We start from the raw sequence: 23,663 nt of genomic DNA on the forward strand, positions 1-23,663 counted from the left end.
GCACAGAGACGCTCTGTGGGGAACAGTGTGGTCTCGGGGCTCCGGTGCCTGTGGCGGTGCCTGGGAGGGGTCTGCAGAAGGGAGCGCTCTGACATGTCGAAGGTATGTTGTCTTAGATGCACAAGACTAAAATAGACAGTCTCGAGGTTAAAGATTGACGTTTGTCAGGGAAGCTCAGTCAGGTGACTACCCACCAGGACCTGCTCTTAGGTAGGAATTTTTAGGTTCAGACCACCCTGTGCGGCTGCTTTGGTCCCTGGGTTTGTGGGGCCTCCCGTGGGGCCTCCCCTGAGCTCCTCAGGTTCAGTGTGTGTCACCTTTTCTGTCCATAGGAGCAATCTGGAGCCTGGGGCGCCCCATTTTATAGCTGAACCTAGAGAGGAAAGTAGAGTCTTCTTGAGGAGGTGGGGCCAGAGTCTGTCCAGGCAAGGGTTTGGGTGAGGGCCCCCCACTTCACCCCACCCCCACCCCACCGGCCACACAGAGGCCTGATGATTTACAAGTGAATGAGCTGTGAGTGGGGCCTCTTCTGGCCGGGAGGAAGGGGCCAGGCTACCAGCCCCTCGGTTTCCTCACCGGTCCAGGCAGACCGGTAATGGGGGGGGCTGATGGAGGATTAGGCCGGATTAGCCTGTGAGCCCTCATTAGCCCGCCCAGCCATGATGCCCCCTTTTCTACTTTGTTACGAAACTTGGAGGAACTTGGAGGTGGGAACCTTCCCAGAGACTTTGGGGTCCCTTTGGGGCACCTCCTCCCTGGGGCAGCACGTCGCAGACTCCGCAGAGCTGCGAGGGGCTTCCTGAACTACAGAACCAGAAGCTTCGTTCCTCACCCGACCCCGAAACCCACAGCCCTCGGGGCGCCAGCGGGATGCTTGTTTCCTGGCCGTGTGGCTCCTGGTCAGGCACAGCCCCGTGTGGGGGTGAGTGCCGAGGTGGGCCAGGAGCTGTGGGACCCGCGGGGGTATGTGCTGCCTGTGCCCACCCTCCTATGGCATGTGGTTGCCTGCTGTGGCACACAAGACTTTTGTCCTCTGTGGGTACCCAGTGCCTGTGTGGGTGTGGACAGCCCCCCTTTGTTGATCAAGAAAGACTCCTTCCTGGGGCCACTCTAGGGGTGGGGCTGCGGGCCCCGCCTCTCCCCAGGTAGAGCCAGACACTGGCTGTCTCAGTGCCCCTGCATGCCATCTCCATGTCCCCTGCCTGACACCACCCAGTCAGCCGCTGCTGGTCTCTGCCCCCATCTGGGAGTCCCCGGCCTTTGCAGGCACCTAGCGGGCCAGGCTGGCGGATGGGGTGGGGGTCGGCCCCCTTCCCCCACCCTGGCAGATGGCTGCCCGAGGAGGCTGGCCTGGGGGGCTGCTCTGTGTCCTCCCGGCCCTGTGCTGGACCAGGCTGAAGCGAATGCTCATGCACATGGCTTGACCAGCCATGCGGCTGCCCAGACCAAACCGGAACCAACTGCTGTTGCCCTTGGGCCAGGGCCGGGGCCTGAGGCTGCCATGCTGCCTGCTCTCGGCCTTCTGGGGGGCCTCGGTCGGCTCCTGGTGCTGGGTGGTCCCCACAGGACGTGGTGGCCAGGATGGGGCTGCAAGTCAGGCCAGGCGCCTCACACGGTGGGCTCCCCAGGGACACAGACCCTATGGACACTCCGGAGACCTTTCTGGTGGGCACGGGGCGTCTGGGGATGCCTGAGGTGGGTGGGTGGAATCAGGCCTTTCTGGGGAGCCAAGGACTGGCGTGGCCAGGGTGGGCAGCTGGGCCCTCGAATCTAGGCCACGCGTCGGCAGAATGACAAGTAACGGTGAGGCTGACCCAGCCGTGTGGCGGGACCACCCACCCCTGTCCCGGGCCCCGAGCCCGGGCTGCCCGCCTGCACTGGGCATTGTCTGGCCCTGGCAGGGAGGCCGGGGGTGGTGGTCAGCCCCACCGGCGGTGTGTCTACGGGTCTCAGGCCTCGTTCACCCCTTGGGAGCTGGGCAGCCATTGGCAAGGCCAGGGGCCCAGGGGTGGATGTCACCCTTGGCAAGGACCCTCCACCCCAGGTTCACAGCGCCTGTAGGGCGAGATGGGCCAGGCTCCTTCTCTGACATCTTCCTCCCCTCGGCCTGTGTCCTCGTCCGTAACGTGGGGGTCCTGGGCCTCCTGGCCCCAAATGCAGAATGGGTTTCGCATGTCTGTGTGGCTGGAAGAAATCAAAGGGAGAGCCGTGCTCCATGACGCCTCAGAACGGCCTCGCCGGTGCCTGTCGATGAAGTCGCGGCCGCCGCGGCGGAGCTGGGCCGGGCGGAGGCGCGGGCTCCGGGTGCAGACCCACCGCCCTCAGGGCCCCGAGGCCCTCCTGCTGCAGCCCCCGCCAGCCTGTCTGTAAAGTGGGGTGCCACGGGCTCTCCCGAGGGTGTCGAACACCCAGTGTTCTCGGTTTGGGGACACCTGCCTCACGGTCACCCATCTTGCCCGCAGAGGTCCCGGGACCTGAGCCGGGCCAGCAGGAGCAGCTAGTCTTCGGCAGTGGTGACACTGTGGAGCTGAGCTGCCACAGGCCCGCCGGCGGTCCCTCGGGGCCTACCGTCTGGGTTAAGGATGGGGCAGGGCTGGCACCCTCCGACCGCATCCTGGTGGGACCCCAGCGGCTGCAGGTGCTGAATGCCTCCCACGAGGACGCCGGGGCCTACAGCTGCCAGCTGGGGCTCACCCGGCGTGTTCTGTGCCGCTTCAGCGTGCGTGTGACAGGTAAGTGCCGGAGGCACCTCTGTCGGCCGCTGCTCTGAGGGCCCGTGTGGTTGCTGGTGGCAGGGGCACCCCCAGGTGGCGCTGCGAGGGGCGGGCAGGCCAGAGGCAGGCCAGGGAAGGACGTGGAAGAGTGGCAGGCACTGGATCTCTGCCCCTCTCACCTGCTCGCAGACGCCCCATCCTCGGGAGATGACGAAGACGGGGAGGACGAAGCGGAAGACACAGGTGAGACCAGGTTCCCGACACGCAGGGCTGGGGGCCTGCTCCCCACCCCACCCAGACATGCCCCGCCCCCCCCCAGGTCTGGGGCCTCCTGCTCATCAGGCAGGTCAGAGACTGAAGCCTCGGGGCCACCTCCCCTCAACGAGGTGGCAGGGCAGCCCGTGTGGCCGGGCTGGCGGGGCACGGCCTGTGTTGGGGGTGGTTCATCTTAGGTGTGAGGACCCCTGGGCTGTGAGTCCATCAGGTGGCTGCTGTGGGGTCCGTGGCCTGAGGGATTTGGGGGAGTGGGAGGAGACTGAGTCCAGATAGAAGAGGAGGTGGCCGTGGAGTGTCAGGGACCCCGGATCTGTGCACACTTGCTGTAAATGGGGTGGTGCCAGTGTTCCCGGTGAGAGACCGGCTGGGGTGATGACACCCAGATATTTTGGCCTGAGACAGTGGCAGGTGGACTTGGCTCAGCTATGGAGGGGCCGGTTAGGGGAGTGGGGGCATCTGGTGTTGGGGGAGCCCGGTTTGAGATGCCAAGAGATGGGGACAGGGCCTGTGGGGGGAACCTGGGCCTCGGCTCTAGCGGGCAGCGGAGGTGCGGAGGGCCAGCCAGGGTCTGGGGAGAGGCAGGCGCCGGGCTCCCATCACTGCGGCTCCTCGGGCTGGGCCCCAGGACGAGCCAGCAAGGCTCCCAGGAGCTGCTGGGCATCTCCCGTTGGCTGGCAGGAGGCTCAGAGTCTAGCTGCCTGCCGGCCGTCCCCTCCACGCCTCTGCCCACCACGCACTCCTGGAGCCCCCGGCTGCCCTGGCTGTGTGGGGCGGGTTCCTGGTGTTTCTGTCTGTGGGCTCAGGGATGCGTGAGCCATCGAAGTCTCCGTCCCAGGGAACAGCCCTTGCCACCAAACGGCCGATTCCTGGGTCGCCTCTGGGTCTCTGTCCCCGACTCCAGGGGGCGCTGGGAGGCACCTCTTCCCAGCATGTCCACACAGCGCCCTCCCCGCCCCCAGGGCCTCAGCGCCCTCTGTGAAGTGGTTTCGTGGATGAACAAGGTCGAGGCAGGAGCTGTCTCCCTCCTGGGGGTTGCCGGCCCAGCCCCCACCCCAGCCCCAGAAAAGGAGAAAAACCAGTTGGGCTCTGAGGGAGGGCTGGGGCAGGATGGGAGGGGGACCTCCTAGCCATCATGTCCCCACTCTCTGCCCGTTAGGCCCTGGAGCACCGCAGAGGGTGGCTCAGGATCTCGCAGACCTTAGCGCGTGCCCGGCCGCCTGCGTGGCTCCTGGTTCTGTGGGTGGCTGGGCCAGGCCTCCTCCTAAGCTGCTTCCAAGCTCTGCTCACCCATCCAGCTGGGCGGAAATGGCCCCTCTGCCCGCTGGGTCTGCCCCAGGAGAAAGCTTTTGTCCTGAAGGCTCCCGGGCCAGTGTGTCGCAACCTGGACCCTGGGCTGGAGTGGGCACTTGGGAGACATGGAGAGGAAGAGTAGGGGACATGTAGGGGACATGTGACCTGGCTTTGAGAATGCCGGAAGGTGGTGTCGAGGCTGCTGGGCGTCTCGCCCAACTCAGGGAGGGGTCCTCAAAAGGCCAGCGCTCCCTACAGAAGGGAAACTGAGCCTGGGGTGGCGGGGAGGGAGCCTCTGCCTCCCACCCCGGTGATGGCCGTTACACGCTCCTTGCCAGCAGGGGCCCCTTACTGGACACGGCCCGAGCGGATGGACAAGCAGCTGCTGGCTGTGCCGGCCGCCAACACCGTCCGCTTCCGCTGCCCGGCGGCCGGCAACCCCGCCCCATCTATCTCCTGGCTGAAGGACGGCAAGGAGTTCCGGGGCGAGCACCGCATCGGGGGCATCAAGGTGGGCCTGGCGGGCGCTGGCCTGGTGGGCAAGGTGGGCGGCGGGGGCGGCAGGGAGGGGGGCAGGGCGCGCCTCCGCCCCGCGCCTGCTCAGCCGCTCGCCCGTGTGCTCCGCAGCTGCGTCACCAGCAGTGGAGCCTGGTCATGGAGAGCGTGGTGCCCTCCGACCGCGGCAACTACACGTGCGTCGTGGAGAACAAATTCGGCAGCATCCGGCAGACGTACACCCTGGACGTGCTGGGTGAGGCGCGGGGTGCACGCCACGCACGCGGGTGGGCGGGCGGGCGGGCACGGCGGCCTCTAAGCCCCGCTCTGCCCCCAGAGCGCTCCCCGCACCGGCCCATCCTCCAGGCGGGGCTGCCGGCCAACCAGACGGCGGTGCTGGGCAGCGACGTGGAGTTCCACTGCAAGGTGTACAGCGACGCGCAGCCCCACATCCAGTGGCTCAAGCATGTCGAGGTGAATGGCAGCAAAGTCGGGCCCGACGGCACGCCCTACGTCACTGTGCTCAAGGTGGGGGCCGCTCCGGGCTGGGCCACCGCAGGCGGGTGATCTGGGGATTCCTGTGTGGAGCGGGGGTGGGGAGGGCGTCCTAGGCAGGGAGGCCCATTGGGTTAAAGGGACAGGGGGTCTGGCCCACCAGGCCCTGCAGTGAGTTCTCAGTTTCCCTGTCTGCTCTCGGTCGGCCTCGGCCCTGGAGGAGGGCTTGCAGAGGGCCCTCTGAGGTGGGCCCAAGCTCAAGGGCCCCATCCAGGCAGGTGACAGCTGAGCCTGCCCAGACCCTCTGGGTCTGGGAGACGGGATGGCGCTCCTTGAGATGGCCGGATGGGGCGCCGTCGGCATGTGCGGAGTCGCTGGCCACCCCTGCCTGGCCTGGCCCCTGCGGCCTCGGGGCAGGACAGCCTCAGCCTTGTTCCCAGGCCCCAGAGTGGAGGCCACCGGAGTCGGGATGGTTGCGACACTCGCAGCCCAAAGAGAAACATCTGTTTAGAGACAAGATGGGCCGACCCGGGTGGGGAGCAGGCACGCGTCCAGACCCGGCCCAGAGAGGCCGCCAGGCTCGCTGGGCGGTGTGCTGGGCCTGGTCGGCATGTGTGCTCAGCCGGCGGCATCGCGGCCGGCCCCGCCGAGACTCCAGGGGCGGGTGGGCCGAGCGCCAGCCCAGAACGCCTCTTTTAGGAGTGCCTGCCAGGGCCACGCTCTGGGGTGTGGAAGGTGGGCGCAGAGGGCGCATCCTGTGAAACCACAGTCCTCTGCCGTGAGGTGCCTCCACGCCTCCTCCAGGCAGCCTTCCTGGCTGGCGCAGCCCTGCTCGTTCCTTGGGGGTCTCCCGCTTCCTGTCTTGGAGCCGGGACCTGGGGCCACCCTCGCTGCAGGGTCTGCGCTGGGGCCACTCCGCGCCCGGCAGGGCTGCCACGGGCACGCCTGAGCCGGGTCTCTTGTCCCCGCAGTCCTGGATCAGTGAGAGTGCGGAGGCCGACGCGCGCCTCCGCCTGGCCAATGTGTCCGAGCGTGACGGGGGCGAGTACCTCTGTCGAGCCTCCAATTTCATAGGCGTGTCTGAGAAGGCCTTTTGGCTGCGCGTTCACGGGCCCCGAGCAGGTAACGACTCTGTCCCACGCCTGCCTGGCACGCCGAGCTCCAGCTCTGACGCCCCGGCCACATGCCGTCCCGCACGCCCCGTCCTGCTCGCTCCCCGCCCCTCGGCTCGCGCTCCGCTCCGTGTGTGGTCGCCTCTGCCGTGCCGGCACCTCCGGCCTGCACTGCGACCGCCAGCTTCGGGCCCTGTGGCCTGTGCTGACCCTGCCTGCATCCCACGTCACCCCTAAAAGGCCCTCAGCACGGCAGGGGCCACGCCCCGCTGTGGGCGTCCGCCCTCCGCGCTCCCCGAGCCCGGCCCGCTGCCTTGTCACTTCCCGCCTGCCTGCCTGCCAGCCCGTCCGCCCGCCTGCCTGCCCCCCCGTGTTTACGATGACCCTGCATGCTGCGTATGTGCAGCACGCCGCTGGCTGCACGCCGCTGGCCGCACGCTGCTGGCCGCACGCCTGGCGCTCACCTGGGACAGAGGACTCGCCGGTGGAGGGACTGGCTTCGGGCTCAGTGTGGACGCGCGAGGCGGAGGACCCCGGCCGCCGTGGCGGTGGTGGCGGTGGTGGCGGCGTTTTCTTTGCAGCCTGGCTGGACCGGCACCACGTGGACTCGGGCCCTGGCGCCTGCGGGCGGTGCTGGCGCCCGCCTACCGCGCTCTGTCCTCTCTCGTAGACGGCGGGCGCCAACACCACGGACAAGGAGCTAGAGGTTCTGTCCTTGCGCAATGTCACCTTTGAGGACGCGGGGGAGTACACGTGTCTGGCGGGCAATTCTATCGGGTTTTCCCATCACTCTGCGTGGCTGGTGGTGCTGCCAGGTACTGGCTCCTGCTGCTGCTTGCTGTGCACCTGTCCTCGGGGCTGCTGGCTGGGGACACGCCAAAGCCGCCAGGGACACGGCCGCCCTGTTCCAGACCCCTCACGCCAGCCCCTGTGCCTGGTATGGGAGCAAAGTCAACCCGGCCCTGTCGTGGCCCAAAGGGGCCTCCCTTGACTCCTACCCCTCTCCCAGCTGGGCCCCCACCGGCCTGTGCGGGGCTTTGGCGTCTTCCCAGGTGGCGGGTGCGGGTGCTGCTGACTGTGCTGGGCTCCTTCTCTCCTGGGTCTGCCTTGGGCATTTCTGACCACAGGACCGTCACCGAGTGACCGAGTGGGGCTCTGAGCCCCCTTCCCTACCCCCACTGCATGTGCAGCCAGGCCAGGCCCCCAACGCCCATGTCTTTGCAGCTGAGGAGGAGCTGGTGGCGGCTGGTGAGGCTGGCAGCGTGTACGCAGGCGTCCTCAGCTACGGGGTGGGCTTCCTGCTCTTCATCCTGGTGGTGGCCGCCGTGACGCTCTGCCGCCTGCGGAGCCCCCCCAAGAAGGGCCTGGGCTCGCCCACCGTGCACAAGGTCTCCCGCTTCCCGCTCAAGCGACAGGTAACAGAAAGTAGATACCAGGTTCCGAGCTGCCCGTCCGCCTGCCCCGGCCTCCCGGGCCCCCCCGTGACCCACTCCGGGCTGCCTGGCTCAGGGACCCTGCTAGGAGGCCTGGGGCCTTCCCCGGAACACGTATCTCTGCAGTGGGTGGGCCGACCCCTCCCCAGCCCTTGTGGTGACCACGTGGAGCAGAAAACACTTACGAAATCTCCACTGAGTGCTCTGCGGAGGTCTGGTCCCGCCGCAGGCACAGCCTCTGCCCTGCCGCCCCTGTGGCGGTACCGCCCCCTTCACCGTGCGGCACCAACCTGCCCCTGCCGACCCAAGCAGGTGTCCTTGGAGTCCAACTCGTCCATGAACTCCAACACGCCGCTGGTGCGCATCGCCAGGCTGTCCTCGGGGGAGGGCCCTGCGCTGGCCAACGTCTCGGAGCTGGAGCTGCCCGCCGACCCCAAGTGGGAGCTGCCCCGGGCCCGGTCAGTGGTGGTGATGGACGCAGCGTGCCGGGGCTGGGCACATACAGGGGGGAGGGCGGCTGCCGCTCAGACACCCCGATCCGGTTCTGGTGAGAATCAGGCAGGAATTGGGCCGCTGGCGGAGGCTGGGCCTCGGGTGGCTGCTCCTGAGGTGGGGACAGAGCACTCTCCTCCAAGTGCTCTGTCTGGAGGGCACAGTAGAGACCAGAGATCCTCCGCATCAAAGTGTGGGGCGAGCGCAGAGGGCTTCTTAGAGGCAGTGGCACTGGGCCACCAAGGCTGCCCAGGGCAGAGCTGAGTGGTGGAAATGCTCATTGGCTCTGCTTCTGCCCCCAGGCTGACCCTAGGCAAGCCTCTCGGCGAGGGCTGCTTCGGCCAGGTGGTCATGGCAGAGGCCATCGGCATCGACAAGGACCGGGCCACTAAGCCCGTCACGGTGGCTGTGAAGATGCTGAAAGGTGAGGGAGGCAGGTGGCAAGGGGAAGCCTGGGCCGGGCCGGGCAGGGCCGGGGGACGCACCGCCTGACGCAGCCCCGTCCCGCACAGACGACGCCACCGACAAAGACCTCTCGGACCTGGTGTCAGAGATGGAGATGATGAAGATGATCGGGAAGCATAAGAACATCATCAACCTGCTGGGCGCCTGCACGCAGGGCGGTAGGCGGGGCCATGGCGGCGGGGCGGGGCGGGGCGGACCAGGGCGGCGGGGACAGGCGGGGCTGTGGGGCGGTAGGCGGGGCCAGGGCAGCGGGGCGGGGCGGGGCCGGGCGGCCCCTCTGAGGCGCATGTGCCTGCAGGGCCCCTGTATGTGCTGGTGGAATACGCGGCCAAGGGCAACCTGCGGGAGTACCTGCGGGCCCGGCGGCCCCCGGGCATGGACTACTCCTTCGACACCTGTAAGCTGCCGGAGGAGCAGCTCACCTTCAAGGACCTGGTGTCCTGTGCCTACCAGGTGGCGCGGGGCATGGAGTACCTGGCCTCGAAGAAGGTAAGCGGGCGTAGAAGGCGGGGCGCCAGCACGGCAGCATTGGGCAGTGGGCAGAGCAGGGTCCCCCGGCGGGAGCGGACAGTGGGGCTGGCGGGGTGGATCTCAGCCCTGGCCCCTGCCCCCTAGTGCATCCACAGGGACCTGGCGGCCCGCAACGTACTGGTGACCGAGGACAACGTGATGAAGATCGCGGACTTTGGCCTGGCCCGTGACGTGCACAACCTCGATTACTACAAAAAGACCACCAACGTGAGCCCCGCTGGAGTGGCAGGGAGGGGTGGGGGGAGGGGCGTGCCCGAGGGCACCTGGTGCCAACACACCCCTACGTCCCCAGGGGCGGCTGCCTGTGAAGTGGATGGCACCCGAGGCCTTGTTTGACCGCGTCTACACCCACCAGAGCGACGTGTAGGTGCCACCCCCGCCCCTGCCCCCCCATGCATCCGATGCCTTGGGAGGGGGCGAGAGTAGGGAGCTGTGAGGGGCCCCTCAGCCCTGGTGCCTGCATCCCACCGGGTCTGTTACGAGGTGGGCTGCTGCTAATGGCACTGTCCCCACAGCTGGTCCTTCGGGGTCCTGCTGTGGGAGACCTTCACCCTGGGCGGCTCCCCGTATCCCGGCATCCCCGTGGAGGAGCTTTTCAAGCTGCTGAAGGAAGGCCACCGCATGGACAAGCCAGCCAACTGCACTCACGACCTGTGAGTGGACACGCCCGCGGCCACCCTCCCAGGGCCGGCTGGCAGTGACCCCAACGGGGCGCCCCAGCCCCCGAGAGCTTAGCTTACCTCTCCCCCTGCGGCCTCTGCCCCTGGGACGGTTCCCGAGAGCAGCGGGGACACTGGCAGGCTGGGCGTGGCAGGCACGGCACGGGTGCCTCACCTGAGCCTCACCGCTAGGTACATGGTCATGCGGGAGTGTTGGCACGCTGTGCCCTCGCAGAGGCCCACCTTCAAGCAGCTGGTGGAGGACCTGGACCGAATCCTTACTGTGACATCCACCGACGTAAGTGCTGGCCGTGCCACACCCTGCCGTGGGCCGGGCCCTGGGGGAGGGCCGGCCCGAGGTCAGGTGCGGCAGGGACCACAGCAGGGCACAGCCCTGACTGCCACCCCCCTGCCCGCAGGAGTACCTGGATCTGTCGGTGCCCTTTGAGCAGTACTCACCCGGCGGCCAGGACACCCCTAGCTCCAGCTCCTCGGGCGATGACTCCGTGTTTGCCCACGACCTGCTGCCCCCTGCTCCCCCCAGCAGCGGGGGCCTGCAGACGTGAAGGGCCACCAGCCTGCAGGCTGAGCCCCCAGCAATGTGAGCGTGGACCCCAGCCTACCGTGCTGCTGTGGGTGTGCTGTCGACCACTGGGGCCCAGGAGCCCAGGCCCGAGACCTGGCATGGATGGACAGATGGACAGACGACGTTGCTTCTGTGTGTGCATGTTTGTGTGCGTGCGTGCGTGCGTGCGTGCGTGTGTGTGTGTGTGTCTCGAGGCCCCCGGTGCAGGGGTCCCCGAGGTGCCCGCCCTGCTGTACAATGACCTCCTGGCCACCTGTGCCAGCAGCACCAGGGGGACCAAATATAGAATGTAAGGGGGCTGCTCCCGTGGGGCTCCTCGCCCAGGCTCCCTCGCCCCTCACTGCCACCCCACAGGGAGCATTGGGGACAGGCTGGGCTCTGGTGTCCTCCGAGTGCCCCAGCCAAGCCTGCAGGGAAAGCCCCCTGTGGCGTGCCTGCCACCTGAGCAGCACCTTGCGCCTGGGGGTGAGTCTCACACAGCCCCCACCTCCAGGCCTTCCCCCTGCCCACCCTGTCCCTCAGAGACTGAAATTACGGGTACCTGAAGGCGGGAGCCTTTACCTTCTATCGGAGAGGTTTATTCCAGAGATGAGTGTACATTTATATAAATAGATGCTGTGTACGACACACACACATATATAGAAATATCTATGCGGGGGGGAAAAAAAGGCTGGGGCAGCTGAGGGTGGGGGGCCCCCCTGCGGGCCTTCCTGCTGAGACAACCGCAGAGACCGGCAGAGGGCGGAGGGGCTTTTCCGGCACCAGTTTTGTTTTAAAAATTGTACCTGGACCTGTATATTTGTAAAGCTATTTATGGACCCCCAGACCCTGTCCACGCCCCGCCCCCCCCCAAGCCGTAGTGTTTAGCCCGCTGCTCGGCAACGGTTTAAGTCTTAACTTATTAACAGCTGGGAAGGCCTAAGCTTCGTTTAGAGGGGTCCCCGAGGATGTGTGCCCCGGCGCTGGGCACGCCTGTGCCCCAAGGCCCGAGCGGCCTGTCGCATCCATTAACAGGGTGAGGTGGCTGCGGCGCAGATGTGTTCTGTCCTTTGGCCTTCGTTTCTCTAGGATTCTTCTTTAGGAGATTTTTTTTTTTGGCGGGGAGTGGGGTGGGGTGTGGGGGGGACCTAAAGCAAGCTGTTATTTTCATACAGGTTCTTCTAACAGCTGTGTGTCCCAGGCGGGGAGGCATATCCAGTGGGGACCAGCCCCGCGCGCAGGTTCCGATGTTATTAGATGTTACGAGTTTATATATATCTATATATATAATTTATTGCGTTTTTACAAGATGTGTTTGCTGTAGACTTAACACTTCTTACGCAACGATTCTAGACTTTTATAGCCCAGACTGCTGCCTTTCAGAGCTCAGAAGAGGAAGCCGTGAACTCGGTTTTGTCACTTTCCACACTGCCCGTGCCCAAGCTCGGGCGGCTGTTCTGTGCTCGCCAGCGGGCCGGCCTGGCCGCGGCTTGGGGCCATCTGTTCTCAGGGCCCCGCCTGGTGGGGGCCAAAGGTGCCGGCCCAAACTGGCAGACATGCTTTCCCCAAAATAAACTGATTTACTTCTGACCCCTGCTCCGTGCCTTCTTGTCTCCTGCTGGTCTGAGACCCCAGAGCCACACCATGTCCTCACTGCCTACTGGATGGGTTCGTTCATCCGCCTGTCCTGAGGACAGGAGTCCCCAGCTATCGCTGGGTGGCCCTCAGACTGAGGCTGGCTGCCTAGGTCACCGTCTCTCCAAGGGTTTCCAGCCCTGGTCTCAGGCTTGGATGGGACCAGTGCTGGTCAAGGCCAGGGTGAGGGTCCTGTGTGTCCAGCTGCATGGAGGCCCAATGCTGGCAGGGCAGAACCTCAGAGTCACTGATGGGCTTCACTGCCTGGGTCTGGGGTCCCCGACGGCAGGGGATGCAGACCACCTGGTGTCTGTGGGAGAGGACAGTGAGACCACCATGGGGGTGGGCAGAATGAGGGGGTACTGTGGGCCTGCCGAGCCCCCTGGCTATCCCCCAGCTCATGGAGACCATGTGGGTCTGCGGGGTGTGTGCATACAGCTGCAACCGATTCTGAGACCTCACCCCCTGGCCCAGCCCCTGGCATCTGCTTACCTCGTCCGTGGTGCAGGGGAGGGTTCTGGGTGGGTCCCCCATGGAACCACCTGTAAGCACCCATTCAAGCAGACTGGGAGACTGCTGTCTGCACCAGGAGCCACCCTGGGGCCGGCTTCCTGCCCTCTGCCAGGGCTGGCGCTCTCCCCTTGGGCTCCACCAGTCCCCCCTGCACTCCCCCCCCATGACTGGGTAGATGCTGCCTGCTGATCTGCTAGTTGGGGTGACAGCATCTGGTCCCCTCTGCTCCAGAATTCAGAGCCTGAGGGTGTGGGATGACAAAGCAGGGTGGGAGGGAACACAGCAGGGACCCCCTGGTGGCAATGGTGGGGAGTAAGTCTGGAAAGGCTTCCTGGAGGAGGCAGCAGTGCCCAGATCGAGTAGGGAGACAGGTGGGTTCAGGGATAGGTAGCACAGACCCTGGAACCCTGCACTGCCCAGAGCTGGCTGGCCCTCCCAGACACACCCCTGCCTTGCAACCCGGCTCCCACTCCCTGACCCTCATCCCTGGCTATCTCGAGGGGCGCATCTGGGGAGGCAGCCACTGGGCTGCGAACTTGCACTCTGGCGTCTAGGAAACTCACGCTCCTTCTGCTGTGTTCAACTCACCTTCCAGGTGAGGGGGCTTTCTGGGGCTTGTTTCCGGAGAGCAGGCAAGGCTGCTGGGCCTTGGTCCAGGTAACAGACGCGGCCCAATACCTTGACCCCGCTCAGGCGCTCTGGCACTATGCCCCAAGCTTCTGACCCCCAAGCCCTCCCGCCTGCTAGAGACCCCGTGTTTGTGTCCAGAGCGCTGGGGACAGGCAGCGACAGGGACTGGCGCGGCGAGGGAGCCCCGCGAAGGCCTGAGCCTGGAGGGACCGCGAAGAGCTGCTTGGCGGGCGGAACGCGAGCCAGGGGCGCCCTCTAGCGTCCGTCCGCCCAGCGCGCCGGCCTGCTGGCCGACTGGGCTCCCAGTGTCCACTCCGGACAGCGGGGGACCTGGCAGCTGCGGGGTGGACGGCCTCTACGGACGCCGGATGCAGACGTCGGCTGGGCGCTGGCCGGGTCTCGACATGCCCACGCTGACAGGTTGGGGCGCTGGCCAGACTGGCACCTTCGAGCCTCCCCACCTCCACTGCGCGGCTCCACCTCCTCCCGCGGCCCCGCCCCTCACCTGCCCGGCCTCACCTCAGGCCCCGCCCCTCACCTGCCCCGCGCTCCGCATTCCCTTGCAGGCCTGGGGTGGCTCAGCGGCCTTCGGAAGCGTTCCCGGCCTGTGCCGGCCTCCCGGTGTCTACCCCACTGGCTGGACACCGTGCCCGCACCCGCACCCGCGTCCTGGCCGCCGCTGGGGGTGAATACACTCGGACGCCAATGCCAGCTCTCGGCCCCAGGGTCTTCAGAGGGCGTCACCGCACGTAAAACACGTGCTTGCCGCCCCCAGTGGAATGTCTCCAATCGCTCGACCACAGCCTCCTTAGTGTCTAGTCTGGGACAGCCCCTGCCCTTCCTCCCTCTGCCGGTAGCTTTGAGGGGGACAGCCTGTCCTGTCCGGGGCAGGCCTGGTTTCCTGGACTCGTGGGTGGCTCCTGTGGGGCCATCACTCTCCTGCCCGGAGCTGGGGGGCAGTGCCTGAGCACAAGGCCAGAGGCCCTCATACCAGGCTTCCCACCTGCCTTACAGAATGGGTGGGGGCCAGCATTTCCGCAGCGGGACTGCCCTCCATAAACAGCTTCACAGACGGACTGACTTCCTCCTGAGACAGGGCAGGCCCTGGCCCCTTCTTCACCTGTTTCCATAACATGAAACTGGTGTGACCTCCGTCCACGTGCCAGATGAGGCTTGTCTTCCTGAGCCTAACCCCGGGCCTGGTCTTTGTTTCCAGTCCATTCTCTTTGCTGTTCTGGTCCCTGCCTTGGCCAAGGGCATCCCTTCAGGCTGGTCTCGGCGAAGGGATGCAGGGGAGGGTGGTCCTGAGGCGCCCACATGGCCCAGGAAGCCTGGGCCAGTGCAGGGGTGAGGCCGCCTGGGACAGGCTGGACATACTGGGCTGGGGGTTTGTCCACTGAGGAGCCGGAAGGGGCTGGGAGGGTGAGGGAGACCACCCTGGCCCTGTTCTGCTGTGGGGACCCTCTGCTGGGTGGCCCTCCCTGCCAGGCCTTGGCTCTCCACCCAGGGAAGGTACTCTGCCAGCTCTGCCCGGGCGCTGTGTGGCAGGCTGAGGTGCAGTGGAGCCCGCCTCCTATGGGACTCCCTCAGGCAGTGGAGGCCAGCGCCTTTGGGCCCTCAGGGAGTTTCAGAACAGACTGTGCTCTCCTGTGTGACCCCTCGGCCGGAGCCCCAGCCTCGCCAGCCCAGGAAACTGGTGTTTCTCCCTGGCCTGAGGCACCCACTGAGGGTTGGGTGGGGGAAGCCTGGTCAGGCAATGGCCACCGCACCAACCTAGACAAATAAACCATCATACGGCGACAGGTCATCAAGATAGCGCTTTATTAACCCTTTTTCTCAGATTGAACTGGGAGTCCGGTCACGAGCACAGGGCTCAGTGTGGGTGCACAGTGTGATGGGGAGACAGGCAGGGGACACTGGCGCAGAAAGAGGGGATACCTGGAGGAGAGGGACCCGGAATCCGGCTCCTGGCAGCACGTGCAAAGCCGGGGCCCGCTCGCCAAGCCCTTCTGCTGCGAGCCGGTACCAGACCCAGGCCACACGGCTGTCACGAAGGCGGACATTCAGACAATCGTGAAAGTTTCCACCTAAACTTCTGAACTGTGTCAGCTCAGAAATCTGACTTTGAGCTATTATGAGAACATTAATTTGATATTTTAATAAAAACGTTATTTCTAAAAAAGATGCTTACACGTGTAAACCCAGGACGGAGTGGAGCCGGCCCCAGGACCCTTGGGGGACAGGTGGGGACGCAGCAAGGTCCAGGGGGTGCCACCCTGCCGGCTCCAGGGCCCCGCTGCGAGAACCACTGCCTGGAGAGCATTCTTCCAAAATTACAAAGTACCACTCGGTTTTACAAAGTCTGGATTTTTATACTCCCTCCAAAATGACTCCAGAAGCCACGTGCCCATTTCCTGAATCTCTAGAAAAGCAGGTGTTTGAGTGGAGGAACCACATGCTCAGAATTCACGTTTCGTTTTCAAGCAGACAACACGCTCCTGACAGCACAGAACAGGTGGTCCAAATACAGCCGCCTCTTAAGCGCCTGGTCCCACAAGACTCACTTCTAGATCCACCACTTGTCACACCTGCACCTGCACCCTAGTTCCAGCTACAAGAAACAGAGTCCAGGACAGAAAAAACCAACACAAAAACGAAGCGGGGAAGCCTGCAGCAGGCATCGCCAGCCTCCCAAGCACTGAAGGCCGCCACCGGCAGCGCGCTCCCGTGTGCACGTGCGAAGCCCAGGGCGGGCGGGCTCCCCTCGAAGCTGCGGACAGCCTCAGAGGGCAGCAGTGCCGCTCTGCAGTGACAGCACATGGGCGGAAGCACAGGGTGCCCGGCAAAGGCAGCGCGAGGGTATGGACGGGAGCCGGGCGCAGATGACCAGGCCCCAAAGTGCTGTTGACCAGAACGACGGCCACAGCTCGCGAGCACAGCAGCCAAGCTCGCAAGCAAGCAGGCTCCACCGCTGGAGCCGAGGCGGCTGCAGCGCGGGACACGGCCATGGCAGTGAGGCGCACCGAGCACCCTGCTCAGGCAGCTGACAGGGGCCGCTACAGCTGCTGCCACTGTGCAAAGGTTTAACCCGAGAACACAAAATTTCGTTCCTAGTTCATCAGGTGTCTTCTCCAGGGGCCGAGTACAGGGGTTCGGGTCACTCAGAAGTATCACTGCACGCTCCTTCCCCCAGCTAACCTGGCCACTCTGGTCCTGTCTTCCAATTCCTATGCTTGGATTGCCCTAAAAGAACGTTCTCGCCAGTAAGAAACTCAGCCTTCGAAGGGCGGGTCAGACAGCTGAGGCCACAGGATGCCCGACCCCACCCACCCCACGCAGCGCCACTCGACCTGAGCAGCCAGGTGTCAAGCGTGCAGGACGCCTAGGCTGCACAGAGAGCTGAGGCCGCCCTGCCTCTGCACCCCAGGTGTGCCGTGCCGGCCTTGTGCTTCCAGTGCGGCCCGCTGCTGTGCTAGCCATGCCACAGCGTCACCTGCGAAAGCCTCCTGGGGTGCCACAGCACAGGACCAGGCGCAGCCACCACCTGCTCATTCTGAAAGCCGGGAGGGAGTCACAGCGACAAGCACGAGGGCCCCGGTGCCATAGAGCCATGATGGGGGCACGATCGCCACGGGGCCAAGGAGATGCCAACTACCCAAACCAGGAAAAGTGCGAGAAGCCACAGGGCCGTGCGGGGCTCGCACAGGAAGGGAGCCGGCTCCGAGCGCCCCCGGCCCCTCCCCTGCCTCGCTCCGCAGCGGCGACCGCCCACTCGCGGGCAGACTGGCGGGGCGGGGGGCGCTCTGCTTGTTCACTGCTTGAAGGATGCAGCGAGAATCAGAGGTGAATCGAGAAAGCTGACACCCGCAGACAGAAGGTCGCACGAGACACCGACGTCGCCAGAGCGCTGTGCTCTTCCAGAGGCCACGGGTGGTCCACGGATGCTCTCCCGATGGTCACACGGGGCTCTGGACACGCAGCACCGGTCCTGCCGACCGCTCGGGGGCCGTGTCCGCACGCCAGCAGAGTCCTCTCCGGTGCTGCGGCGGGCGTGCTGGGGGTCCGCACGGCGGTCGGCTCCTCCCGGGAGACACCGCCAGGGCGCAGGCCCAAGCACACCGCTGAGCCAGGGGACCGGTGCAGGGCCGGGACCCCCGCCAGGCGGCACCGTGCCAACGGCGAGAACGCAGACAACACGGGAGGGGCCGGGGAGTCCAGACTGACTGAGTCTTCGTGGAATGACGAAAATTGAAAATTACTTGATTATGGAAGTTTCTGATTTATTCCGGACAACGTATCAGGTCTGTCACTAAGGATCACCTCAAAGCAATTGCTCTGCGTGGCAGGGCGGCCGCTAGCCCTTGGCCTCGGCGGCCCCCTTCCCCGCCTTCTCCTTGGCCCTCTCCTTCTCCCCCACCTTCTCCTCCTTCTCCAGCGTGGCCACAATCTCCGCCATCTGGCTCGTGGAGATGTGAATGTCTTCTTTGTCCACGAGCTCGATCACCTACACACGGGAAGGGACAAGGGACTCAGGATGTGTCCTTGGCCACCAGCTGAGATGGCCCCTGGCACCTGCACAGTACACTGTCCACCAGGGAGGCCCCAGGGTCCTTCCCTGCCCTAGTCCGCAGAGCATCAGACCCTTACCCACCCCCAAGGGGCAAACAGGCTCCAAAGCCCAGGCCAGGTGACCAGCCACCAAGAGTCTAGTACTGAGTCGGAAAGTGGGCGACAGGGGTCGCATCCCTGCTGGGGTCGGGGGTCTGCCCAGGACAGAGGCCCCCGAGGAAGCTCCCTCCCCCATGGCTTCCCCGAGGCATGGACACCCAAGCTGCCCTCCACCGAGGAGGGCCCCTGGGAAGGGGCAGGTGACACAGGCCCGGCCCTCCCAAACTCTGCACTGGCAAGGCAATGGCGCTCCTGCTGGGCGGATGGGGGGCTGTCAGGACGGCCTGCGGTCCACAGACCTCCTCGTGACTGCGGGCCCCCAGCCCAAGCCTCCTGGCACCAGAGTGTGCCACCCAGGTCACCTCTCAGGCCTCGGGTGTCATGCTTCCTCCCACAACGTGGCTCCGAGAACTGCCCAGCACACCTCTCCTGAGGGGTCTGCACATGCCAGCCACCTTGCCACCAGACCTGGCCAGCGCCCCATAAGAAGCCAGTAGATGTTAAGTGTCCAGCCATAAAAGAGGCGGCCTGCTCTCGAGAGTCTCACTATGCAGAGTGAAGGCTGAGACGCCCTGGGTGAGGCCCCACCAACCCTGAGCGGGCCCGTCGCCCACCTTGACGAGGCCATCGATGTTGACTTTGCCGTCCTTGTCCTCGTCCAGTGCTGAGACCAGGCTGATGAGCTTGCTTTCTGGAATGTGCTTTATTTGCTTCATGGCACTGATGAGCTCACTGACGCTGATGACGGTCTCCCTGGGGGGACAGCCTGCATGTGGCACAGCTGGCTCACACCAGCCTCCCGGGCTCCCCAGGTCAGGCCCCCCAGCCTCAAGCTCCCGTGCCCCTCCCCTTGGGCATACCCAGCCAGCTCAGACACAGAAAGGGGACACCACTTGGTCCGCAGTCTTGTGTGACAGTCCCCAGTCCACTCCACAGGTGGCAAGGACAGAGTGCCCTGGGGTCAGTGTGGGAGAGGCCAGCGCACTGTGCTGCCTTCTGACCAGGGAAGGTGGGCAGGTGAGCCCACACAGCGGGTCAGCCCAGGAGGGGGTGCTGACCTCATCTGGGAGTGAAGGGCCTGCAACCTGGGGATGGCAGAGCCTGGTCCCCGGGGCGCCCAGTGTCAGGGGTGACCGCCTGGCTGGTGGTTTCACCCCCTTGCAGCTGCCACCAGCCTCCCAGGCACCTGGGGTGTGCCAGTGCAGAGGTGGCCCTCATGCGAGAGCCACTACTGAGTGCCTGCTGTGTGTCGGGGTTCAGGGCGAGGGAGGAGGCAGGAGAGGGCCCGACAACGTGAGGAGAGCAGAGCCCAGGGTGGCTGAGGCTGCAGGGCGGGAGGTGTGGCAGGCAGAGGGGACACGGGCTTCCGGGGTTGGGGGGGCTGTGAGCCGATGTACATTCAGAAAGGGCCAGCCGGCCGGCGGCCTGGAGGAGTGGGCTGGAAAGGACACGGTGGGCGAGGGCGGACAATGGCTGCAGTATGTGCATTGGGTGCGTGGGGAGGGAGGTCCCAGGACGGTGACCACGCAGAAGCTGGGCGGTCAATGTGGCCGGGCTTCGGCTAGAACCGCTGGGCAGCGGGGAGGGGCAGCTGGCACCCAGACAGAGAGCTGGGCTGTCAGAGGTGCTGAGCCCCGCACTCACCCCTCGGGTGTGGCCTGGGAGGCGGGGCCCAGCTTGCCAGCCTGCTGGGCGGCCTCCAGCTGCGCGAGCAGGCCGTCCATCTGCCCGATCATCTGCTGCACCCGCCTGGTCAGCCTCTTGCTGGCTTTGGACTCCTCCACATCCATCTCCTTGCCCGACTTCGAAAGCTCCTTCTTAATCTCTTGCAAGTCCTAGTGAAATCGTTTGGTCGTAAGAAGCCCGGGCCGCCCGCCCGTAAAGTAAGTTAGTCCAGCCCAGCTCCAGCTGTGCCGAGGCACTAACAGCTGGCAGGCCCGCGGGAGGCGCGGCTGTCCTGGTCTCTAGCGCACAAATGTGTCTTAATTTGCAAATTCAAGCGTTTTGTAGCAAAGGAAATGGAATCTGTTTTGAATCTCAGCTTTCTTCATATCTGTTCAAAGACTAAATAAATGGACAAGAGAATCGGGGGGCGGTAGGCGTCTTCCTAAACTCTCGGCCGGTTTTGCCCCAGCCGCCTCCGCCGGGGAGCACCTAGGGGGCCGAGAAGGCCGATTTCCTGCAGGGCAAAGGGTCAGCAGAAGAAAAGTCAAAAACCGCAGGCTGTGTCGCCCACCTCGAAATGACTGAGCCTTTCCCAGGAAAGCTCTGAAAGCACAGTTCTTTTAACTCGGGTTAGGAAGTACGACAAACTGAAAAGACAAATTTACCTAAAAAAAAAAAAAAAAATCAACTACAAAAGAAAGAAGTCTCTTTTGAGGACTCGTGAATGAAAATAATATTTTACTTGTCAAACGACCAGATTCTTCATCTGATACCTTCACGTATCCAAAAAACTAAAAAAGATGGGTGCCTGTCATGTGCAGGGGTGAGTGGCCAGGTTCCAGGAGAAAGTGACCCACTGCAGTGGCTGCAGAGAGCGCACTGAATAAAACGAAGAGACCAGTTCTCGCCCAGACTCCCCCTGGCCAGCTGGTCAAACACCCGGCGGTGGCGTCACTGGACACCGCGGGGCGGGCCGAAGAGACCGGCCCATGCTGCAGCCCCCCGCGGCCCCCGGCCCGCACCTCGCTGTAGTCCTGCACGTCCTCCTTGAGCAGCTCCAGCTCCTCCTTCTCCTTCAGCAGGGACGACTTCTGCTCCTTCAGCTTCGAACAGGCGTCGCTGAGTATGTCGATTTCCTCCTTGGTTATCTCCTCCTCCTGGGAAGAACCGGAGGGCGGGGATGAAGGCGGCACCACGCGTGCCGTCTGGCCACAGGCCACGGAGGGGCCTCGGGCTGCGCGCGAGGCCAAGAGCACGGGCACAGGCAGGCTTTGCTCTTCCCCGCACAGGGACCGCCGTGAACGTGCCACCCGACACGGGACACTACTGAGACCAGCACCAGCTGAGAGAAATCTCGGTCACCCCCAAGCTTCCCTGTGCCCCATGACCCTCCCTGCCGGCCGCCACCCCGGTCCCCCCCGCTGCTGGGAGTTTACATGCACCGGAGCAGACTGGTCAGGCCGCGGGAGCTCGTTTTGTCTGACGTCCCCCCGCCCGGCCCCCGTGCCCTGGTGTGTCCCAGACTGCCCTAAGTAGGCACACCAGACTTGCTCGTCCACGCCTTGGTTCTTCTGGGTCCTTTGAAGTCGCATATAAATTTCAGAATGACTTTGTGAATTTCAACAAAAGAGGCTGCTGCTGCGGTCTTGATGGCTGGGAAGCCACAAAGCAGCTGGAGAGCACAAGCATCAGGAAGTGACCATGTCCACATGCAGACACCTCCCCTGCTCCTGGCTCCTGAAGTCACGCGGACGGTGTACAGGTCCTGCATATGTTTCCAACGTATCCCCGAGCAGCCCGCTGAGCGGACGCCGTCGTGACCCATTTCCAGAGCTCCCGGGGACCCACCACCGAGACACGCAGGGGTTCTCAGATGCTCGGGTCCCCAGCGAAAGCCGGCGCAGCCCCGCCTCCTCTGCTGTCCACCCGGTTCCACCGTGTCCTCATCTGACTGTCCTGGCAGAGCCACCATGAGGATGGGAGTGAGCACGGCCGTCGCACTGTCCGCTGTGCTGGTGACAGCGTTTCCGTCTGGCTGAGGGTGACCCCTCCCCCCGCTGCTGGGGACTCGGACGCGGGTGCCAGGACCTGACCGGTGCTCTCCCCACACCCCCCCGAGATGGTCACGCATGGCTTCCTCCTGGCTGGTGGGACGCTGGTCACAATGACCGATGTTCTCACTCCCTGGAAGAGCCCACGGAGTCACGACGTGTCACCCTTTTCACAGAAGCCTGACTGCGTTTGACGTGCTACACGTCCGCTGAGGATTTTCACTCCCGTGCTCACGAAAGATGCGGGTCTGTTTCCTCATCTCCCTGGTTTTGGTGTCAAGTGACGCTCATCTCAGAACGAGTGGGATGGGTCCCTTCTTTCCACTTCCCGCCAGGACCGTGTGGCCCTGGGAGGGTGTCGCCCAGACATGGACGTCCCCGTAACTTCCCCGGGGCAGCTGCGCAAGCCTGGGGCTCCTGGGGGAAGGTTTTCAGCTACGAACTCAGTTTCCTTACAGGAAGTGAGCTACTCGGGTTCCTTTCCCCTGGACAGACGGCAACCCCAGTAAAGCACAGGCCTCTGAGGCCCCAAAGACAGGGCCCATGTTCTTCCCGCTCCTTATGGTCTCTTTCCAGTGAACCCTAGGCCTTCACTTCAACTTTCCAAAGGTTTGTTCTTCTTGCTGACACATCTTTGGCAATCTTCAGGCCCTAAGTTGTCTTGTGAGTTCTCTACGTCCTTCCATGTTGAAGTTTTTAATCCACTGGAAATGGGATGCACCTGTCTGTGAAAGCCAGCCACCCAGCCCCTTATTGAGAGGCGCCCCCTTCTCCCAGAAGCCCCTCATGGGCCCGGCCAGTCTCCAGCTCTGCTCAGCTGTCCCCGCCCACACCACCTTGAAAACAGCCCTGACCTTTCCCAGGTCACCCTTTGGGTCCAGCTCTGCCAGGCTCCTGGAACCCCCTCTGCCAGGCCTCGACGCACCCGTCACACCCTGTGCTCGTTTCCATCTGTCCCCTGGGCCGAGTCTCAGGAGTGGCCCCAGTGTCCCCCATGGGCCTGAAGGCCATTACTGGAGGGAAGCAGAGGTCCACCAGGCTTGTCCCAGGCCGCACCAGTGGCCAAAAGCAGCCCACAAGGCTCTGGACGGCCCATCGCACCCACCGCCCCGCCCCCCTCAACTTGCTGCCTCAGCGGTCACACCGTGCCCGGTAAAAGCCCCCATTCCATTCCGGCACTATCGCTCCTCAGTCAGGGGAAGGGACCTGGCGGCCGGTGGCCTGGCTCTTCTGAGGGCTTCGCACTGTGGCTTTTCCTTCTGGCACCGCCCACGCCACGGCCACGGCCACAGCCACCGACCACCGACCACCTCACGCTGCCCAGCAGGGCTCACTCCGCAGGCTGCGTCCGCTGGCCTTCAGCGTACCCTCCACCGGACACACCGTGTCCACCCAGAGTCCTCGCCCTCGGCCACATGGGTGGCCCCTCCGTGGCCTCACTCAGAATCCCGACATAGTAGCCACCCTGGCCTCTCTCCCGCTCCCACTGCTGAATGGACGCGGCCACGTGGCTGGTCAACATCTGCTCCCAGCAACGTGCCCCAGACGCTGCTCCACCCAGGGTGCCCCATCCCAGGCCACGGGAAGACTCCCGACAGCAGCACCCCAGCATGGCAAGGCCACCCGGAGACGAGCACCTCCACGTCACAGGCTGTGGGTGCCTGACGTAGGCCGCCAGGGTGGGGGGCAGACGCGGACCTCCACAGAGGGAGCAGCCAGCTCCCCTCCCGCTACCCGCTCTGGCCAACAAGAGATGAGGTGCCCTGCCACGCGGACGTCATTTCATCCTGCAGACGTGCAAGCCCAGCTCCCCTGGGGCTCGCCAAGGACCTTGCAGTGGCTCCCCGTCCGCGAGCCGGACCCCGCGCCCTGCTGCTCAGCTCCCCTCTGGGGCGAGGGCAAGCGTCCGTTACCTTCACGCCCTCCAGGACTGGGGCAGTGTCCTTCAGGACCTCAGACGGCAGGACCACTTCG

At 64.7% G+C, this 23,663-nt stretch overlaps 2 protein-coding genes across 5 annotated transcripts in view; one reads left to right on the forward strand and one right to left on the reverse strand.

The window, feature by feature from the left end:
• Positions 1 to 2,254: 2,254 nt before the first annotated feature.
• Positions 2,255 to 10,667, forward strand: FGFR3 (fibroblast growth factor receptor 3; the record flags this gene model as incomplete). Its single annotated transcript, XM_023520222.1, has 16 exons — positions 2,255 to 2,732; positions 2,904 to 2,957; positions 4,622 to 4,791; positions 4,908 to 5,031; positions 5,113 to 5,303; positions 7,053 to 7,197; positions 7,607 to 7,797; positions 8,128 to 8,273; positions 8,610 to 8,731; positions 8,820 to 8,930; positions 9,071 to 9,261; positions 9,388 to 9,510; positions 9,596 to 9,666; positions 9,819 to 9,956; positions 10,155 to 10,260; positions 10,382 to 10,667. Coding segments are annotated over 16 exons (2,508 nt in total), but the record flags the coding sequence as incomplete, so codon positions are not given.
• Positions 10,668 to 15,109: 4,442 nt separating this feature from the next.
• Positions 15,110 to 23,663, reverse strand: part of LETM1 (leucine zipper and EF-hand containing transmembrane protein 1) — a 52,080-nt gene continuing 43,526 nt past the window's right edge. For all 4 annotated transcript variants that reach the window (XM_011374690.2, XM_023520205.1, XM_011374691.2 and 1 more), the window contains 4 exons: positions 20,661 to 20,795; positions 19,618 to 19,808; positions 18,588 to 18,726; positions 15,110 to 17,809 (listed from right to left, as the gene is read on the reverse strand). In XM_011374690.2, coding sequence (XP_011372992.1) covers positions 17,660 to 17,809; positions 18,588 to 18,726; positions 19,618 to 19,808; positions 20,661 to 20,795 — 615 coding nt within the window. In that variant the 3' untranslated portion in view covers positions 15,110 to 17,659. The remainder of the gene's footprint in view (positions 17,810 to 18,587; positions 18,727 to 19,617; positions 19,809 to 20,660; positions 20,796 to 23,663) is intronic.

Source organism: Pteropus vampyrus, unplaced genomic scaffold, assembly GCF_000151845.1.
Source record: "Pteropus vampyrus isolate Shadow unplaced genomic scaffold, Pvam_2.0 Scaffold253, whole genome shotgun sequence".
In the NCBI taxonomy this organism is placed as follows: Eukaryota; Metazoa; Chordata; class Mammalia; order Chiroptera; family Pteropodidae; genus Pteropus; species Pteropus vampyrus.